This window comes from Polychytrium aggregatum (genome assembly GCF_025602895.1).
Source record: "Polychytrium aggregatum strain JEL109 chromosome Unknown BJ171scaffold_37, whole genome shotgun sequence".
NCBI classification, from domain to species: Eukaryota; Fungi; Chytridiomycota; class Chytridiomycetes; order Polychytriales; genus Polychytrium; species Polychytrium aggregatum.
This window is the reverse complement of record NW_026516239.1, coordinates 217114-233444: the sequence shown is the minus strand read 5'-3', so window position 1 is coordinate 233444 and position 16331 is coordinate 217114. Positions and strand designations below refer to the sequence as shown.

The following is a 16331-nucleotide window of genomic DNA, read 5'->3' as shown; positions in this document are numbered from 1 at the left end:
TCGCACGTTGTTGAAGGCATCCAATGTCGCATAAATGTCAGGCACGGCGCGGTCGGCCGTGGGAGTTTGCACGCCTTTGGCTTCAGAGATTTCTCGGACGAGTGGCCCGGGACTGTCCACGACGGAGACGATATGGCGCCAAGGGAAGAGTGAGGAGCGACGAAGTGGTTAGGCGGATGAGGGCAGCGAGAACGAGGCAATTTGCTGGGTGGCGGGAGGTGCCAAGCGGATGCTCGTGTCAATCGATCCGAGTCTGGGCCATGCGCTCTGAGACATTGGCATCGTTTTGGCCGTGAATGCAGCCTACCGAGTCAGCAGTATCGATCCATAGAGCAGGAGCGAGACAATTGTGGCAACAACAATCGGCGTCCACCGCTTCCCCAGGGACAGATGCGAATACGCCCGGAGATAGAGCATGCCTGAGGACGACGCGTGATATTCGGGGGGAACTTGCTGGAGTATCGAGACCAGGGGCTCGCAGGCTGATCGGAGCGGCTCCTGCCCTTTTATTAGACCGCACAGTCGGAGGCTGCCACGGGCTTTCGCCTCTCTCACCGATTCTGACAGCACCATCGGTCAGCAACGAGGTCCTTTGGCGAGAGTTTTGGCGCCAAAAGGACCCACCAATATCGGCACTGGCCAGAAAGCGGTCGGAAGGCCGTGGCCCTGCTCGAGCACAACAACGACAGGGTGTTCGGAGCAGGGGGCCAGGGGTTCCCGTTCCCGCCAAGCCAAAGCCCGTGAGGAGCCAATGGCCCTCTCCAACTGCAGCCCTCACAGTGAAATGGGGCATCCAACCAGAACTCCCTGGCGATGCCTCCTCTGAATCTCGGGTGCACAGCGCTGTCGACAGCATCCTTGGCTGTACCGCCGCACCACAACGGTATGATGCCATGGACCGTGCTGCCGCCTGCACAAGTTCACTTCCGCACTCGCTGCAGCCGAGGGTTGCATCGACCGGCTCTTGTGCCTGGTGCACGCCGAGCGGTGCTTTTATTCGGACTTGCCAAGGATCGACACAAATAGGCTCTCCACATCGGCGTGAAAGTGCTTTCCGGAGAGCTGGCCAGCGACATCGAACCAGCCGCCGATGCTCTTGTGTATCTTTGCTGATTTGCTCTTGCCCTGTACCGAATAGATGACCTCGATCGTAAACTCGGACGAGTACTTTTTCTGAATCGTGTTGATGGTGAGCTTGGCCTCGGTCTGCGAAGAAGGGAGCGGAGGGAAGAACACGACAGAATGCCTTGTTAGTAGTGCACGGAGATCCGGACGCTGATCCAAAAGCCTCAGATATCGAACTGATGATGCTGCCCAAGGCACCGAAGGACACATGTCGGGCGGGGAGGGCACATCAGCGAGGCTAGCCGCATTACCTTGCCATCCGCGAGCTTCTTGTGTCCGACAAAGATTGCGTTTTTCTCGACCAGATATCCGTACAGAGTGAATATGGCGTTGAAGACAAAGTAGCTGGATGATTTGGCACACATGTCGATCGGCATGAGTACGTGCACACAGGCGTGGGAGCAGGCTGTGGTCAGCAAAGGTCTCTACAATGCAGCAGACGGGCGGGTAGGCACTGAGTCCTTCGGTGATCGACACATACAGAGCGACGCAGGCCCAGATCACAGGCTTGGACTGCTCGAATGGGTAGATGTAGTTGTATCCAAAGGCCACGAGCGAACACAGGACGCAGCCGTATCCCGAGGCCAGCTTGACATCTGTGTGGACAAAGCTCTGCTTGAAGTCGTAGTCCAGAGTGGCGATCTGCATGCGCAACCCGGCCGAGATAGGGACAGTCGATGAGCAGCCATGGAGAGATCGCCTTGCTATCGGCTCGCCTCAGGAGAGCAGCGCGGCGACGATCTGGGAGACTCCCCGCCCCATGAAGCCGGCTGGACCGTCCGAACGAAACCGACCTGCTGCAGAGCATGGTCCAGCGCCAGCTTGACCTCGTGGTTGTTGTAGTGATTGATGACAACCGGATGCTCCTCTGCATAGCCGGGGCCCAGGAGGCGGGATGGCATCCGCCAAGTTAGGTGGGCAGCGATGTGCCATAGGAAAGAGGGGCAGGTTGCGCAGCGCAACAACACGAGATGGGCGGAAAGGCAAGTCCGAGCAGAGACCCACCCTGATCCTTCAGATACTTGGACATGGCGACACGATGCAGGCTGGATGCGATGGGATGGGATGGGATGGGATGGGATGAATGGGATGTGGGCTGGATGGAATGGGATGTGAGGACGAGCGAGTGGAGCGAGACCCTTGTCTCTTGCGGGCCCTTGTCTCTTGCCGTGCTGCTTTCCCTTTTCTCTTTCTATCGGCATTCCGTGCACGCGCCACAGAACCCGTGCTGCTGCGCATCGCCCTCGCTGTCCGCCCTTGCGCCGCACGCCGTTCCCACCGCCCTGTCGCATGGTTCTGGCCGCATCTCGCCTGCGCGTGGTGGCCTCTCGCTTCGTTGTCCAAGCCAATGCGGTTTCGGCTGTCGACGGCCCTCTCGCTCGCCATCCGGACTCGGGCCCGCTGCTCTCATCGACCTGCTGCTGTCCTGCCGCCCCAGACCCAAGTGCCATTCCCCAAGACCCAGCTTCTCGTCCGATCCATGTACACGAACGCTCGAAGCGGCGCTGCCGCAGATGCCCCGATGCAGAGCCGGGCTCACTACGACTTTCGCTCCGACACCGTCACGGTGCCAACCAAGGAAATGGCGCTGGACATGATCCAGTGCGAAGTTGGCGATGATGTCTTTGAGGCAAGTCCCGGAATCGGCGAACCGCAATCTGTGGTGATGTCGACATCGTGCTCGGGACTCAAACTTGCTGGGGGCTGACACTCGGACAGAGATTGTCCTGCATTCATGTCCGTCGCGGCCCGGGAACCTCACACATCTTTGCCGCATGAATCGCTGTGCAGGAGGATCCCACCATCAACGCCCTGCAAGACTACATGGCGGACATTACCGGGCATGAGGCGGCACTGTTTTGCGCAACAGCCACCATGACCAACCAGGCAAGCAAGCCTACGCCGGCAGCACGACGGCCGATCCGCTGATGTCGCTGGCCAGCCGATATCGGATTCCACTCGAATCGGTTGGCCACCGGGCTCCGGGCTCATCCCCTTCATTTCTCGTTGGCGCACTCAGGTTGCGATTCGCTCTCATCTGCAAGTCCCGCCGTACAGCGTCGTGTGCGATCGACGAGCCCACGTCTTTCGATACGAGGCTGGCGGCATATCCTTCCACTCAGGTACGCGAGCAGTCTTCTCACCCTAGCGGTAGTCCAAAGCCCCGGCCCTTTGAGCAGCCCTTGCCTGACCTTGCGGCTGTCCTGACCCGCTGCAATATCTGGAATCTCACCACGCCGACTTGTCGACCCAGGTGCTGCCGTCAACCCGGTCCTGCCGAAGGAGGGATACCACCACCTGACCGCGGACGTGATTGAAGCCAATATGGTTCTCGATGACGATGTGCATTTTGCTCCCACTCAACTTGTTTGCATCGAAAACACCCTGAACGGCGAGGTATGTCGGGTTTTACGATTGCGTCCGCGGACGGTTACTGGGCCTACAATCGAGTTTGGGTCGAGTGTGTTGCTCGCGCTGACAGCAGTCTCTGCCTTGCAGATCTTTCCCCTTGACGAAATCAAGTATGTGCCCAAATCTTGAACCAGACACTGGCATTCGGGAGCAGAAGGATATATGCGATGTTCAGCGAGACGAGAATCGGGCATATGTTCATGGCCAGTGAAATTGAGATCGCGACGCTGACACAGACTTGTGGTTGATGCAGGAAAATCTCGCAACTTGTCCGCTCCAAGGGCGTGCGCATCCATCTTGACGGCGCCCGACTGTGGAATGCAAGTGTGGCCACCGGCATCAGCATTAAGGAGTACTGCCAGCAGTTCGACTCGGTAAGCCACGGATGCGACCGGACAGCGGTCGCCGATTGATTAGTTGTGCGCAACGGCACGCCCATCGGATGGAACGTGGATACGGGTGCAGGCACACGTCCACCTCACTGGCTGTTCGAAGTTGCTCGATGGTATCTCTGGCTCACGTGCATCCATATACTTCCTCCGATCCCACGCTTCCAGGTCTCTCTCTGTCTGTCCAAGGGCCTCGGTGCCCCTGTTGGCTCTGTCCTCGTTGGTATGTGCCTTGTGCATCTCCTGCTCGAGCGAGCCCGCCGGTCACGACCCCGATCTCATGGTTTCAACATTGCGGCTCCGCCGTCGTGGTCTCGTTTCAGGATCCAAGACGTTCATCAAGAAGGCCAGACATATCCGCAAGGTCTTTGGTGGCGGGTAGGGCTCGCATGTGCTGCGGCGTTCGTTGTGGTTCGATCGGCCATCGGAAATAACGTTTCTTCCATCGCATACTGTGCGTTGTGCCAGCTGGAGACAGGCAGGCATCCTTGCGCGTGCTGGTCTCTATGCCATCGAACACCACCTACCCAATCTCAAGCGAGACCACGAGCATGCCAAGATCCTCGCCAACGGCCTCGTTGAGCTTGGGTTTGTGCTGGTGCACCAACCCCACACGAACATGGTCTTCTTTGACGGCAAGAATGTCAAGCTCCCCGGTGGCGACGGCTTCACGATGGAAAAGTACTCGGCGATGCTGGCTCGTCACGGCATCAAGGTCTTTGGTGGCGAAACAAGCAGCGGCCGGCTCGTCCTGCACCACCAGATCCCGACGGAGGCGGTCGAGCTGCTCTTGCGAGTGACCAGGGAATGGATCCAGACGGGCAACTGATCCGACGACACCCCAATACATGCGATGACGACTCCCATCGTGACAGGACCGCATCATGTCGCAGCGGTGTGATGTCGCAGCGGTGTGTGACGCCTGCCCCTCCCACCCGGTTCTCTCCGGGCCACGTCGCTGTATTGCCTCGGCGCTCAGCCCAAGATCGCAGAGTCACAGCGCCCCGTCCCCCGCAAGCAGGCTGAACCCGCGGCCCATGTGAGGGTTGCGCCTCCGCCGCGGCAGATCCGCTGGACAGCCCAGCATGACGGACAGGAGAAGGCCCGGGGTTCAGGCTGAAGGGCGGTGACGAAACCAGGATGCGTCGCGCAGCACACTCGATCCGGCTGCGCACGCCCTCGATCCGGCTGGCGCGCACTCGAGCCAGCAGTCTGTGTGCGTCTGAGCGGTTCGAGCCGGCCCGCCGCCGCCCTTTTCTGCCGTCCGCAGCCCTTCGCCCTCGGCCTTTGCCTTCTCTCCCCGTCGCCCCCCGAGGGACTACGCATGAGCAGTCGTCTCCTGCCCTGATCGCCCTTCCGTATCGGCCCCTGTCCTGAGTGCCTGCCTCCAGCCCCGTGTCCCCACCGCTGTGTCCGTTTCAGGCGTCGCAAAGCGCATTTTTAGCCCCCACAAGGCCCCTCTGCCGATCGCAGCCCGCATCCCGCAGCCGTCCGTCTCAACCGGTCCGTTCCGCCGTCGACTCGGCTCGACTCGGCTCCGCTCCGTTCGCAAATGACTACGCTTCCATCTGGCCTTCAGGGCCCAACCAGTGGCGCCCATGATCATGGCGATAGCGACAACATCGTCATCGCCAGCGCCGGCGGCCACGATGCTGCCCTGGACGGCGCCACCGCAAGTGGCACCAGCAACCTCGACGGCTCCTCTGTCGGTGCTGTCGGAACCCAGGTCAACTCAAAGTCCATCGCCGCCGACACCTCCAACGCAACCGCCGCATCCGGCCCTGGCACCAATAGCCACCCCCTCCTTCTCCTCTCGTTAATCGCCAATGCTAACAACGGAGGCAACGCTGCCTCGGCTGGCCTCGCCGCCGATGCTGCCGCCGAATCGGGTGCAGGCGCGGCTCCATCCAGCACGGCCGGTCCCTTTGCTTCAAATCCAGCCGGCACTCTCTCGGTCCCGTCTTCGGCTCCTGGTCCTCTGCTGGCGTTCGAGCCGTCGTCGGTCTCGATGGCCGATCCGGCGGCGCTGGCTGCCGCTGTCGTCAGCCAACAGCTTGGCAGTGTCAACGCGCCTGCCCTGACAAACCTGTATTCGTCTCTGCTTCAGCAGTTCAATGTCATGTCAGGCGGTCGTCCCGGCGCCGCTGCGAGCTCGCTGCTGGGAGCCCATCCAATTCACTCTCCCAATGTGCTCGACCAGAGCCGCAGCGGGTCAAAGTCGGCCGACGCCGCCAAGTCCCTGGCCAAAGACGATGCCTCCAAGGCCGCAGTTTCCTCCAACCTGGACCTGTACTATCAGACGCTCCTGAGCTACGATCTGCTCTCGCAGCTCTCCCAGCACCAGCAATTCATCCTGCGGCAATCGCAGCCGGATGCCAAGGACTCGTCTGAGCCGCAATCGGCAGCCGCCAAACCGGCCGCCCAGCTTCCCCAGAACGCCGCTTCTCTACCACCGTCGTCGTCGGCACAGCAGCTCTCGACGACCGCGGGGTCGAAGCTTCCGCTGGCTATGGATTCGATACCGAATCTGCAAACGCTTTCGCAAAAGTACCTACAGAATCTAGCCGGCAGCAATGCTCTGCAGAACGCCTCGGCTGTCACGCTGCAGCACCACCAAGCTCTGCAGGAGGCCCTCGCGTCGGTAAGTGTCTTTCGCATTGCGGAGTGTGCATATCGCAGTATTCGCTTGCTGCGACAGGTCGGAAGCGGCGCATCTGCTACTGCTCTTCGCTCCGCTCCTGCTCTTCCGCCGCGCCTCCCATGTGTTTGCTGGATTTCCTCGGTCGACACTCTTGCGATCTTGCTCGCTTCGTGCTTCGACTGACCATCTCCTCGTCTGCGATTGCTCTGGTCCCAGGCCGCCGCTGCTGCTGCTCAAGCTCAGGCCGCTGCGCAACACATGCAAGCCGCCGGGGGCACCTCGGCCGGTGCCTCTGATGCTGCTGCGGCTGCCACCGCTGCAGCTGTCGCAACCTCTGTCGCCATTGCTGCATCGGCCAAGGACGCCAAGTCTGCAAAGTCTGGGGAAGCAGGCACTTCTGCCGAGGCCCGCGGAAAGGGTGCTGCTGACTCGAGTCTGGACCGCGAAGAAGAGGCTGCGGTGGCCCTGCTTTCCTGCGTCCATGCCCAGCGCAACTCGTACTACGCCGAGCCTGCAGCAGCCAATGGTGGTGGCAAGCGCTCGGAGGATTCCGAGGCCCGGACCGGCGACGGCGATGGTGACCAAGAGCCCAAGCCCTCGTCCGGCGAGCGTGCCGATGACGCAGAGGAATCTCGAGCACCCAGCACCAGCAGTTCGATCACCCTCGAGCTGCCCACAGCCACAAGTGGCGGGCTCCTGTCGGCCATCCCGGCATCGGCCCTCATGAATCTGACAGAAGAACAACAGCGCCGCTTGCTGGAAGTATTCCGGCAGAAGCAGAGCAGCATCCAGCAGCAACAGTCAGGATCATCGGCGCACCCCGCATCGGGAGCCGTGCTGGCTTCGTCCTCGGATTCACCGCAGTCGACGCCTCAGTCGCCTCAGCAGGCTCCCTCACACAGCGCTCTGCTCCAGCAGCATCTCCACGCCGCCAAGCTGCACCAGCAAATCCAGCAGCAACTGCAGGAGGCCCAGGCGCATGCCTCACAGGGTTTCAACTTTGGTGCCTCGCTTCCGCTCGGCTCGGGCCACGCTGGCAGCGGCGAACTCAGCGGCGACGACCAGGGCCCTGGCGAGCTTGGCGAGGCGCCAGATATGAACCAGATCATGTCAATCAAGCGCAACGCCGCCACGGGCAAGTTCCACTGCCCGTTCCCGATCTGCCGCGAGGCTTTTGCTCGGCGCTACAACCTCAAAACGCACTTTTCAGCGCGACATGCCCAGATCAAGTCGTACATCTGCGAAGAGTGCGGGCGAAGCTTTGCGCGCCGCTACGACCTCAATCGCCACTGGAAACTGGTGCATCTCGTCAACAACCCAAACGGCGTGACTGGCAGCCCAGGGATGTCGCTGATCACACGCGGACGGACCGTCGACAGCCCTCTCGGATCCGGGTCCGATATGACCCAGGTTGGGCTCATGAGCATGGTGGGCCTACAGATTCCGGGCCATCTGAGCCACTTGAGTATCCCGACCAACTCGCATGATCCGGACTCGGTGCATTCGGGCAGCGGAGCTATTGGGCTGTCGGGTCACTCCCTGCACAGCCCAGCCTTCCATGACGGCCGAGCACATCAGTCCCACAACTCGCTTCTGAATGTCGCCCAACACGACTCACAAGCAACCCCTGCGACCACATCGGATTTGGACGACAGCCCCAATGCAAGCTCACACGCCACCACCCTCCAGGTGCCATTTTCGATCCACAACTATGGCGCCATCGGAGCGGACGAGATGAGCTCGCCACTGCCTCCGGCGCCAGCATCGCCATCGGCGGCACAGGAGTCACGGCAACGGCCTCCCACAAGCCCGTCGAGCAAACGCTCGCTGTCCGACATGAAGCACGAGGAGAACGAGGCGATGGTCAAGCGGAAGCGCGACGGATAGAGAGAGACCAGTGAGGGCGAAGCGGTCCGTTGCTCTGGCGGTGTGAATGTGTGTCCCTCCCAGCAAAACCCATTCAGTATATTTGTACACTTTTTCACATCTGACTGCGACGTGCGGGCGATACCGTTTTACAGGGCGATACCGTTTTGCAGGGCGATATTGCTTGCAGCGTGATATCGTTTGCAGAGTATGATTGCCTTCGGCATGCGGGCTCTCCTGCGGCGTCATTCGCCCGCCGGCCAATGACGCACCCGCGCGGCGAAGGCGCCAGAGCCGCAGCGTCCGCACCTCTGTCCCTCTCCTCCATCATCACTTGCGGCCCATCTCCATCTCGTCGTCTGCGGCCTGCCGGTCCCATCTCGGTCTCCATCCTCTGGCCCTCGCATTCCATCATCGGCTCGGCCCAAGCTCGCCGTCCCCAGCACGCCGGTGAGCCTCTCTCCCAATCATCCCATCTTCACAGCGGCGCCGTTGCTGTTTCCTGTTCTGGCTGTTGGCAGCATTTGCCTCGTCGATTGCTTGGTGTCCGACCTGGTTGGATCAGCCGCACCAAGCGATCCTAAAGTCTCTGCGGGCTCGTTACTGGCAGATTCTCACCCATGTGCACTTGGCCGTTCCTTCTCTGCCCCCGCCCGTCGGCTGATTTTGTCTCCGCCGTCTGTCCCGCTGTTGCCCGTGGACTCTTGCATATCCTCGACCCTGACACTGCTACGGCTCTGTTGCTTCTCAGACTTTATTCCAGGATCTGCTCCCGGACCCAGAGCTATTTGACACTGCACATTCGCTCCCTCCTCCCCCAGCTGAACAGCGCCGGCATCCACCATGGCATCGCCTCTGTTTCCTGTTGCTCTCGCCAACCCCATCCCGACCCCAGCGCCCCGCCCGCTTTCATATCCGGAACAGCATCCCCACTCAGCCTTCCACCACCAGCACCAAGGACTGCGGCAGAGCTCCCCAGCTCGGCTAAGCACATCGACATCGCCGCCACTGCAGCAGCAGCAGCAGCAGCAGCAGCAGCCTACCCTGGCGCAGTCTCCTCCGTACCAAGTGAGAGTTCTTCCTCGCCCAGGCTCACCAAACCAGCCAGCCTCCTCGTCGACATCGTCGATGCCCCAGCGCCAAGCGAGCATCCATCGCCCTGATCTGCAGCTGTCGTCGTCGCCGTCGCCGCGCCAACCCCAGTTGTGGCAGCCGGACGAAGATGCACATCAGTGCCGGCATTGCGAGCGCCGATTTACGCTTTTTGTCAGACGGCACCACTGCAGGTATGAGTTCCTTGTCGTCGAATTGAGGCACATGTGGGAGGTGCCGGGAGCGACCGCATGCGGGGACCACGAAGTGGATAGGATAGTGTGTCTGAAATGCCCATTTAACACCGAACCCATCCGATCCGATCCGATCCGATCGGACCTGTTTTCTCTCTCGCGATGTTGTGGCCTGGTGCCTCCGCTCCAACTACGTTGCCAGATGGTGCGGATACATCTTTTGTGATGCGTGCTCGAGTGCGCGGATCTCATTCCCAGGCCAGCCCAGCGACCTCCAGCATCGGGTGTGCGACTCGTGCTTTCTCTTCCTCACCGGTCCCGAGGCTGTGGGCTCGCATGATGACGATGGCGACCTGGGACCTCCTTCGACCTTGAACCTGACGATTGGCACTCCCGGCCGCCTGCGAACAGCGCCGTCGCTGCAGCAAGTACTGAGTTCGTCCGTGTCCTCGATCCGCCGGGGCATCGAGGGCCTTCTAGTCCGGGACGATCACAACGAAACTGACGACGACGAGCCCGGCGACGACCGGCACGCATACGGCGATGGCCATGGCCATGCGGGTGCGCACGAGTCTATCGACGGCCGGTCCTTGGCCGCCAGCGTCATGAACGAATGCCCTGTCTGCCAGACGCCCTTGGATCATGCCAGCATGGGCGAGGACGAAATCGCCCAGCACATCAACGATTGTCTGACCGGAGCTAGTGGCGGAAGGAAGTCTGTCGAGATCCGGGGAAACCGATATCTGAGTAAGTGTGCGAAGCTGTCGGCGACGGAGCCGTATGGCGAAATCTGCATCGCGGGTCCCTCTGACGATCCCTTGGGCGACCTCGTTGGGAAGAACACATCCTGGAACTAACCCTGTCGATGTTGATCATTGCTCAAGCCCAAACCCTGGCCGAAGATATCCCCAACAAGGAATGTGCTATATGCTTTGATGAATTCACTGCCGGTGAGTGCAAGATCTGCTGTATGCTGCTGTGCTGCTGTGTGCTGTGGTCGCTCCACGAACGCCGCGCCATGATCGATGCCAATGCCATGATCGATGTCAATGCCATCCAACGCCATCGACCCTGAGGCTGACAGCCAAGCGATCTGCTTTGGACTGGTCTAACAACCCGCTCGCCCACTGCCCCTCGACAGGACAACGCATCGCCCGGCTCAAGTGCTTGTGCATATACCACGCCGACTGCATCCAGTCCTGGTTCCGGACGACGGCGCAAAAGACCGGCGTGGCCACCTGTCCGGTCCACACGCTATGAGGCATGTCGCTACCGGCGTCTCCGTTTCTATCGCAACCATCATCACCACCTGCCTTTGCTTCCTCCCCCACCCCATCACTTGCCTTTGCTTCCTCCCCCATCACCACAACCCAAATGATGACTGTATTCCCCCTCGCCATAGCCTTCGACTCGCATGTCACGTCCCATGACGTGTATCGCCGTAGATCTGCGTCGATCCGGGCCGATGCCAGGTCCGCCATTGGATATGCAGAATCGCCATGAGCGATTGTGTCTATGGCGTCCCCTGGCCAACCGCCCTGTCTCATCTGGACATGGATATCGCTCCATCCATTTCTATTTCTCTCCCTCCGCCATGTACAGCGGGTTCCTTCTTACTTTCTTTCTTTTTTTGGATTCTCACATCACTCGGTTTTCTCTCCACCAAAGCATTACACCACTGTTTTCGTTCAAACATCTCTGTGCATGCCGATGACTCCCAGGAGACGGCATCGATAAGATTTGCTCATGAGCTGGATGCCAAACACTGTGCACGTTCAGTTCCACCGGCCCCTCCCATCGTCTTCCAAGCGCATTCTGGGCCGCCTTCGAGTGAGCACACGGAGGTGGACGGAGCGAACGAGAGAGCGAGGGTTGGACAGAGAGAGAAATAGTATTGCTGTGCGAGAGAGGATGTGCTTTAACCTCGGGTGAACTTTCCGACAATATGAAGGATAAAGACGGAGGCAATGAATGTCAGAGATCCGACAAGAACGACGACAGGGTCACTGGAGCGGGCAAAGAGCCGGCGGTCGAGTTTGAAGAGCGCAGCAAGCGATGTTTCGATGCGAGGAGGAAGAAGGCGAGGGGGCAATGGATCCGTTGGCGAAAGTGAAGAACCAGCCGAGAATTGTCAGCGAATGGCCATACTTTTAGCGAATGACCAAAGTGTAGCACACGGCAGAGCCCACTCGCACCAACTGCGCTCGAATCTGCGATTCAGATCTGCGCCATATCCAGTGATCTGCACCATCATATACAGTCGGCTGGCTCCATTCAATCGCCCAGGAAAGGGGCAAATCCTGGACTGGAGTCGACCACAGCCCGCAACAGGGGAAGCGCCTGCCATTAACGGTCCACTCACACTTGAATTCCAGGAGCGTCGTCGGTATACATCTTCAGCATCTGTCCGGGCTGTTGAGGCGGGCGTTGAGTGGCAGCAGAGGGTTTTGGGGCAGCTCTTCTTCGGAGAGAGGCAGCAGTGCGGGGGGTAACGGGGCCGTCAGCCTAAGTCGCAGTGTTGCGAGGAACACGGGGGAGGGGAGCGAAGGGGAGACGATCGGAGGGAAAACAGAGTTAGAACCCGATCCCGGAGGGAAAGCTGAGGAGACATCGATGCCTCTGGAGACTCTCTCCAAGGTCCTCCAGCGCAAGCCATTGCTGTGATGGGCGCGATCTGCCGGCCGATCGACCACCCTCCCCCTCGACTTGCTTCGACACCGCCCGATCCGCGCCGACGTCCCGATCGCTCTCCTGCACACGCCAACTCTGTAGGGCGCTTCTGGAAGCTGGCGCTCTACCAGTCCTTCGCAGCCTGCCAGCGGTGGGATCGGCGTCGTCCCGCAGCAATATCCGTATACGTGTGCGAGGGATCGAGCCGAATGGCCAATGCTTGGTATGCCAGAAAGGGGTAGAGCCTCTTTCCCTCATCCGGCCCAGTTCGGTCGATCCTCGGGGGGCGATATACGGACACGCCACAGACACTGCACGCCCCCACCCACTCTGCCGAAGAGAGTGTCGCCTCTGCCCGGGGCTTGATTCATTACCATGTTTGTTTAGTTGAGTCGAGTTGGGTTGGGTTGGGTTGCGATGGGATCGGCGAGTCTGGGGCAGTCAGCCACGAAGGAGAGAGATGCGATGAGGCGAACAGAAGAGAGCGCGGGGCAGGAGATTCCCGAGATCCGGCGATGGGAGGAGGGTCGGTTGGGTGTTGGTTTCGAGGCCCGAGAGGGAGGGGAAGGACGAGGCGACAGCAACAGGGGAGAGAGAGCAAAACGCAGGAGCCAAGCGACTCTGCGGAATCTCGAGATGGCGAAAACCCAAGCAAGAGGCAGTTCTGTGTCGCGGGCGCACAGCGAGCCGGGCGAGGCGAGGGCGAGATGCACCGACAAGACAGCCAGCCGTGCTGTGCCTGCTGTGCTTGTGTGTGCTCGGCGGGGAGCGAGGACGCCAGCGAGAGCGATCGCTGTGGCAGCAGCGCCGCGTCCAAACGGACCAATCGCAGCATCGCAGCACATTCCCGCCCCGTCCCCGTGATCGCGCGAGGGCTCGATCCGCCTCGGTTTAGGGCTGGGGCTCGGAGAACCCTTGCCGCGCCCTGGCGGTTTGCGTTCTCGCCATCACAGGGCCCGATCGACGGCGCTTTCTTCGGAGCCGCCATCGCCATCGCCATCGCCTGTGCCATCGTAATCACCGTCGCAGTTGCCGTCGCTGCTGCCATTGCTACTGCGATTGCCCCGACAGCGCCGCTCGCTTCATCTGCAGATCTCGTTGACCCCGCGCACATCCGCCTCACACCTGCATCTGCATCGTCGTCAGCATGGCGTCCCCCGATCAGTCCGCGGATCTCCCGCCCGCCAACCCGCACCACGAGCGGCTGGTGAACCTGATCCATTCCTCGACCCAGGAGTCCGTCAAGGTCAACTCGGTCCGGGTCGAGGGCCACAAGTACACCAAGCCCCACGTCCTCGAGCGTATCGTCAAGGATGTCCTGGAGGCCAAGACCCTGGGCGAGGTCATGGGCCAGTCCAAGCTCGCCTGCCACCGCCTGAATCGGCTGGGCATCTTCCGCTCTTCCGAGGTCATCCTGGACACCCCGCCGTCGTCCTCGGGCCGCAACCTGGTCGATGTCATTATCCTTGTCGAGGAAGCCCCGCGGATGTATGCCAAGACGGGAACCGAGATTGGAAACTACGAGGGCAACATGGTACGCGGCCTGTCTGTCGCCCGACGTAGACGCCGGTCGCTTCATACTCGTGATCGGCGAGGGTCACCAGCGTTATGCATAGCGACGACGGGGCCCATCACCGCCGCTATGGCCGTCAAGTGCGCCGACCCACACCAAGCTGGTCGATCGCCGACTTGATATCCGGCACGCCGGCTCCCAGACTGCTTGCGTTCAGGACAGACCCATTGTGGATTCGGCTTGTCCCCGCCGATACTCACCCCTCAATCCCATGCTCTTCCATCCAGAACGCGTCCATCAACTTCCGCAACGTCCTTGGTGCCGGCGAGACCCTGGAGGCCAACTGGACCTATGGTGTCGAGACGTCGGTGCCGCTCCACAAGGAGGCCAACGAGCCTTTTGCCACATCGACGGGCACATCCTACCAGGTTCGTCGAGAAGCGCCGCCACCCACCTCGCTGTTGGCTTGGTCTCTATTTCTTCCGCCCACTCGTCTGGGTGCCGGACCAAGCGGCCATCGGCTGTGTCAAGATACGTCAGGACGATGTTTGGTCCAGGCAATTTGGGGAACACATGTGCGTCGAACGTTGACTGCCCGACCGGATGCTGAGCACCAACGACATTGCTCGTGTCCCCCAGGTCTTGTTCGGCAAGCCCATCAACGCCAACCCCGACACCAAGTTCGAGCTGGCGGCATTCAAGCTCAACCGCAACATGGCCCTGTTCAGCTCGCACGAGGAGGCTATCAACGGATTCAGTGCTCGGTACAAGGTGCGTCATCGCTGCGACGACCGCACAAGTAAATGTGCTTACCACAGCAGCCCACTAATGACTCTGTGTGCCGGGATTGTCGCTTGGAACCGGACACAGCTCCTTAATGGAAGATATGGCCGACACGAGTTCCAATACGATGCATCGTGGCGGCATATCTACAATCTGTCCAAGGATGCCTCCTGGAGTATCCGCGAGAACGCCGGCCACTCGCTGAAATCGTCGATCGGCCACTCGTTCACCCGGGATCAGCGCGACGACCCCATGCTGCCCACTAAGGGCTACTATGTCAAGCTCTTCCAGGTCCGTTGGCCTCACAAACACACGAGACTCTGATTGTGGATGCATAGGACGGATTTCCCGAGTGTCTCGGTCTGAGATTGCTCGCTCGGCCTGAGATTGCTCGCTGCGATGCCAAACGCCCCTAACCCGGATCTCGTATGCTGCGTACATGTGCGTTCGACCGTACTTTGGGCATAACAGGAGTTTGCTGGCTTGGGCGGCGACGTCCGACATCTCAAGTCCGAAGTGGAGACGCAGCTCATCAAGCCTCTTGGATACGGCTTTGTAAGTGCACCGCATCCTCGGCCGATCCGACGATCGTGCCGTAAGCAGCCGTGTTGGTCCACAGGGCAGTGCTATTTGCCGCTGGCTGACACACTTGCGCACTGCACCCTTGCAGAGTCTATCGGGATCGGCTAGAACCGGACTGCTCGTGCCGCTGTTCGGTGACAAGACCAAGATCAGCGATCGATTCTTCCTGGGAGGGCCGCTGTCGATCCGCGGATTCCGACAGAGTGGCCTTGGTCCTAAGGACGGCAGTAAGTTCCGCGAGCCGGCTTGACCGACTCTTGCTCGCGCATGGGGACTCAAATGCACAACATGCATCGCGACTGACTATCCGTGGATTTGCAGAGGACACTCTTGGCGGCGACGCATACTGGGCCGCTGGACTGAGTCTCCTGACGCCGCTGCCATATCTGGTGGACAAGCCATTGAGGGGCCACCTCTTCATCAACGGCGGCAACCTGATTCCCGTCAACACACGTACGTTTCCTGTTTGGCACCCGCAGCTGCGTGCCATCGCATATCGACGCAAGTGGCTGGGGGACGAGCTGTGCGAGATGATCGAGGCTTCTGGGAGTGGATCGCCAAGGAGGCGATCGCGATGACTTGATCAAGCTGCCGCCGATGCCGTCCGGCAACAATGTCGATGCGATGTGGTTGCCTCACTCCGCTTTGCCCACTCCGCTTTGCCATCGACTCTGACTCGCTTCATTGACCGACAGAGAAAGCGGCTCCTGAGACCCTTGCGGAGCTTTTCCGCTACCCCAGCGTCTCGGTTGGTATGGGTCTCGCGGTTCGTTTCAGCATCCTGCGTCTCGAGATCAACTGGTGCCTGCCCGTGGCTGCGACAACGACCGACAATATGAAGCCCGGACTGCAGTTTGGTGTCGGCATCAACTATATCTGAGGCAGCTTTCTCCTCGAGAACGAAGGCGGCGGCGAGCGAACAGCCAACGAACAGGAGCTTCTGGGCCCTGTGAGACTGCTGGCGGACACGCTGGATTTCCAAGTCCAGGCAATATTTGCCAATACAAAGCAAGCTCCGCCATTGTCCTGTCCTGCTGCTCGTATCGTGCCGAGAATCCTTCGTG

The 16331-nt window shown here is 60.4% G+C and overlaps 6 protein-coding genes across 6 annotated transcripts; 4 read left to right on the top strand and 2 right to left on the bottom strand.

The window, feature by feature from the left end:
* Window positions 1–898: 898 nt before the first annotated feature.
* BJ171DRAFT_517155 (signal peptidase complex subunit 2) lies at window positions 899–2040 on the bottom strand. Its single transcript, XM_053112100.1, has 4 exons — window positions 1920–2040; window positions 1607–1767; window positions 1377–1470; window positions 899–1206 (listed from the first exon to the last, which is right to left on the bottom strand). The coding sequence occupies exons 1-4, from the start codon at window positions 2025–2027 to the stop codon at window positions 994–996; spliced, it is 576 nt and encodes a 191-aa protein (XP_052963812.1). The 5' UTR covers window positions 2028–2040; the 3' UTR covers window positions 899–993.
* Window positions 2041–2647: 607 nt separating this feature from the next.
* On the top strand, window positions 2648–4755 carry BJ171DRAFT_559228 (pyridoxal phosphate-dependent transferase; the record flags this gene model as incomplete). The annotated part of the gene is made up of 9 exons (XM_053113197.1): window positions 2648–2755; window positions 2917–3012; window positions 3146–3248; window positions 3380–3522; window positions 3625–3647; window positions 3791–3911; window positions 4095–4149; window positions 4250–4304; window positions 4395–4755. 9 exons carry the CDS (start codon window positions 2648–2650, stop codon window positions 4753–4755), a joined length of 1065 nt encoding a protein of 354 aa, XP_052963811.1.
* A 2952-nt stretch (window positions 4756–7707) lies between these two features.
* Window positions 7708–7857, top strand: BJ171DRAFT_414284 (uncharacterized protein; the record flags this gene model as incomplete). Its single annotated transcript, XM_053107311.1, has 1 exon — window positions 7708–7857. A coding segment is annotated over one exon (150 nt), but the record flags the coding sequence as incomplete, so codon positions are not given.
* A 1279-nt stretch (window positions 7858–9136) lies between these two features.
* On the top strand, window positions 9137–11099 carry BJ171DRAFT_199050 (uncharacterized protein). The gene is made up of 4 exons (XM_053106250.1): window positions 9137–9719; window positions 9922–10466; window positions 10604–10669; window positions 10861–11099. The coding sequence occupies exons 1-4, from the start codon at window positions 9277–9279 to the stop codon at window positions 10977–10979; spliced, it is 1173 nt and encodes a 390-aa protein (XP_052963809.1). The 5' UTR covers window positions 9137–9276; the 3' UTR covers window positions 10980–11099.
* Window positions 11100–11568: 469 nt separating this feature from the next.
* BJ171DRAFT_517148 (Sec61beta family-domain-containing protein) lies at window positions 11569–12984 on the bottom strand. Its single transcript, XM_053112099.1, has 3 exons — window positions 12764–12984; window positions 12082–12224; window positions 11569–11725 (listed from the first exon to the last, which is right to left on the bottom strand). Exons 1-3 carry the CDS (start codon window positions 12764–12766, stop codon window positions 11638–11640), a joined length of 234 nt encoding a protein of 77 aa, XP_052963808.1. The 5' UTR covers window positions 12767–12984; the 3' UTR covers window positions 11569–11637.
* Window positions 12985–13358: 374 nt separating this feature from the next.
* Window positions 13359–16290, top strand: BJ171DRAFT_517146 (surface antigen-domain-containing protein). Its single transcript, XM_053112098.1, has 9 exons — window positions 13359–13402; window positions 13536–13923; window positions 14190–14330; window positions 14542–14673; window positions 14773–14976; window positions 15157–15240; window positions 15356–15494; window positions 15589–15720; window positions 15963–16290. Exons 2-9 carry the CDS (start codon window positions 13537–13539, stop codon window positions 16145–16147), a joined length of 1404 nt encoding a protein of 467 aa, XP_052963807.1. The 5' UTR covers window positions 13359–13402; window position 13536; the 3' UTR covers window positions 16148–16290.
* The last annotated feature ends 41 nt before the right edge of the window (window positions 16291–16331 follow it).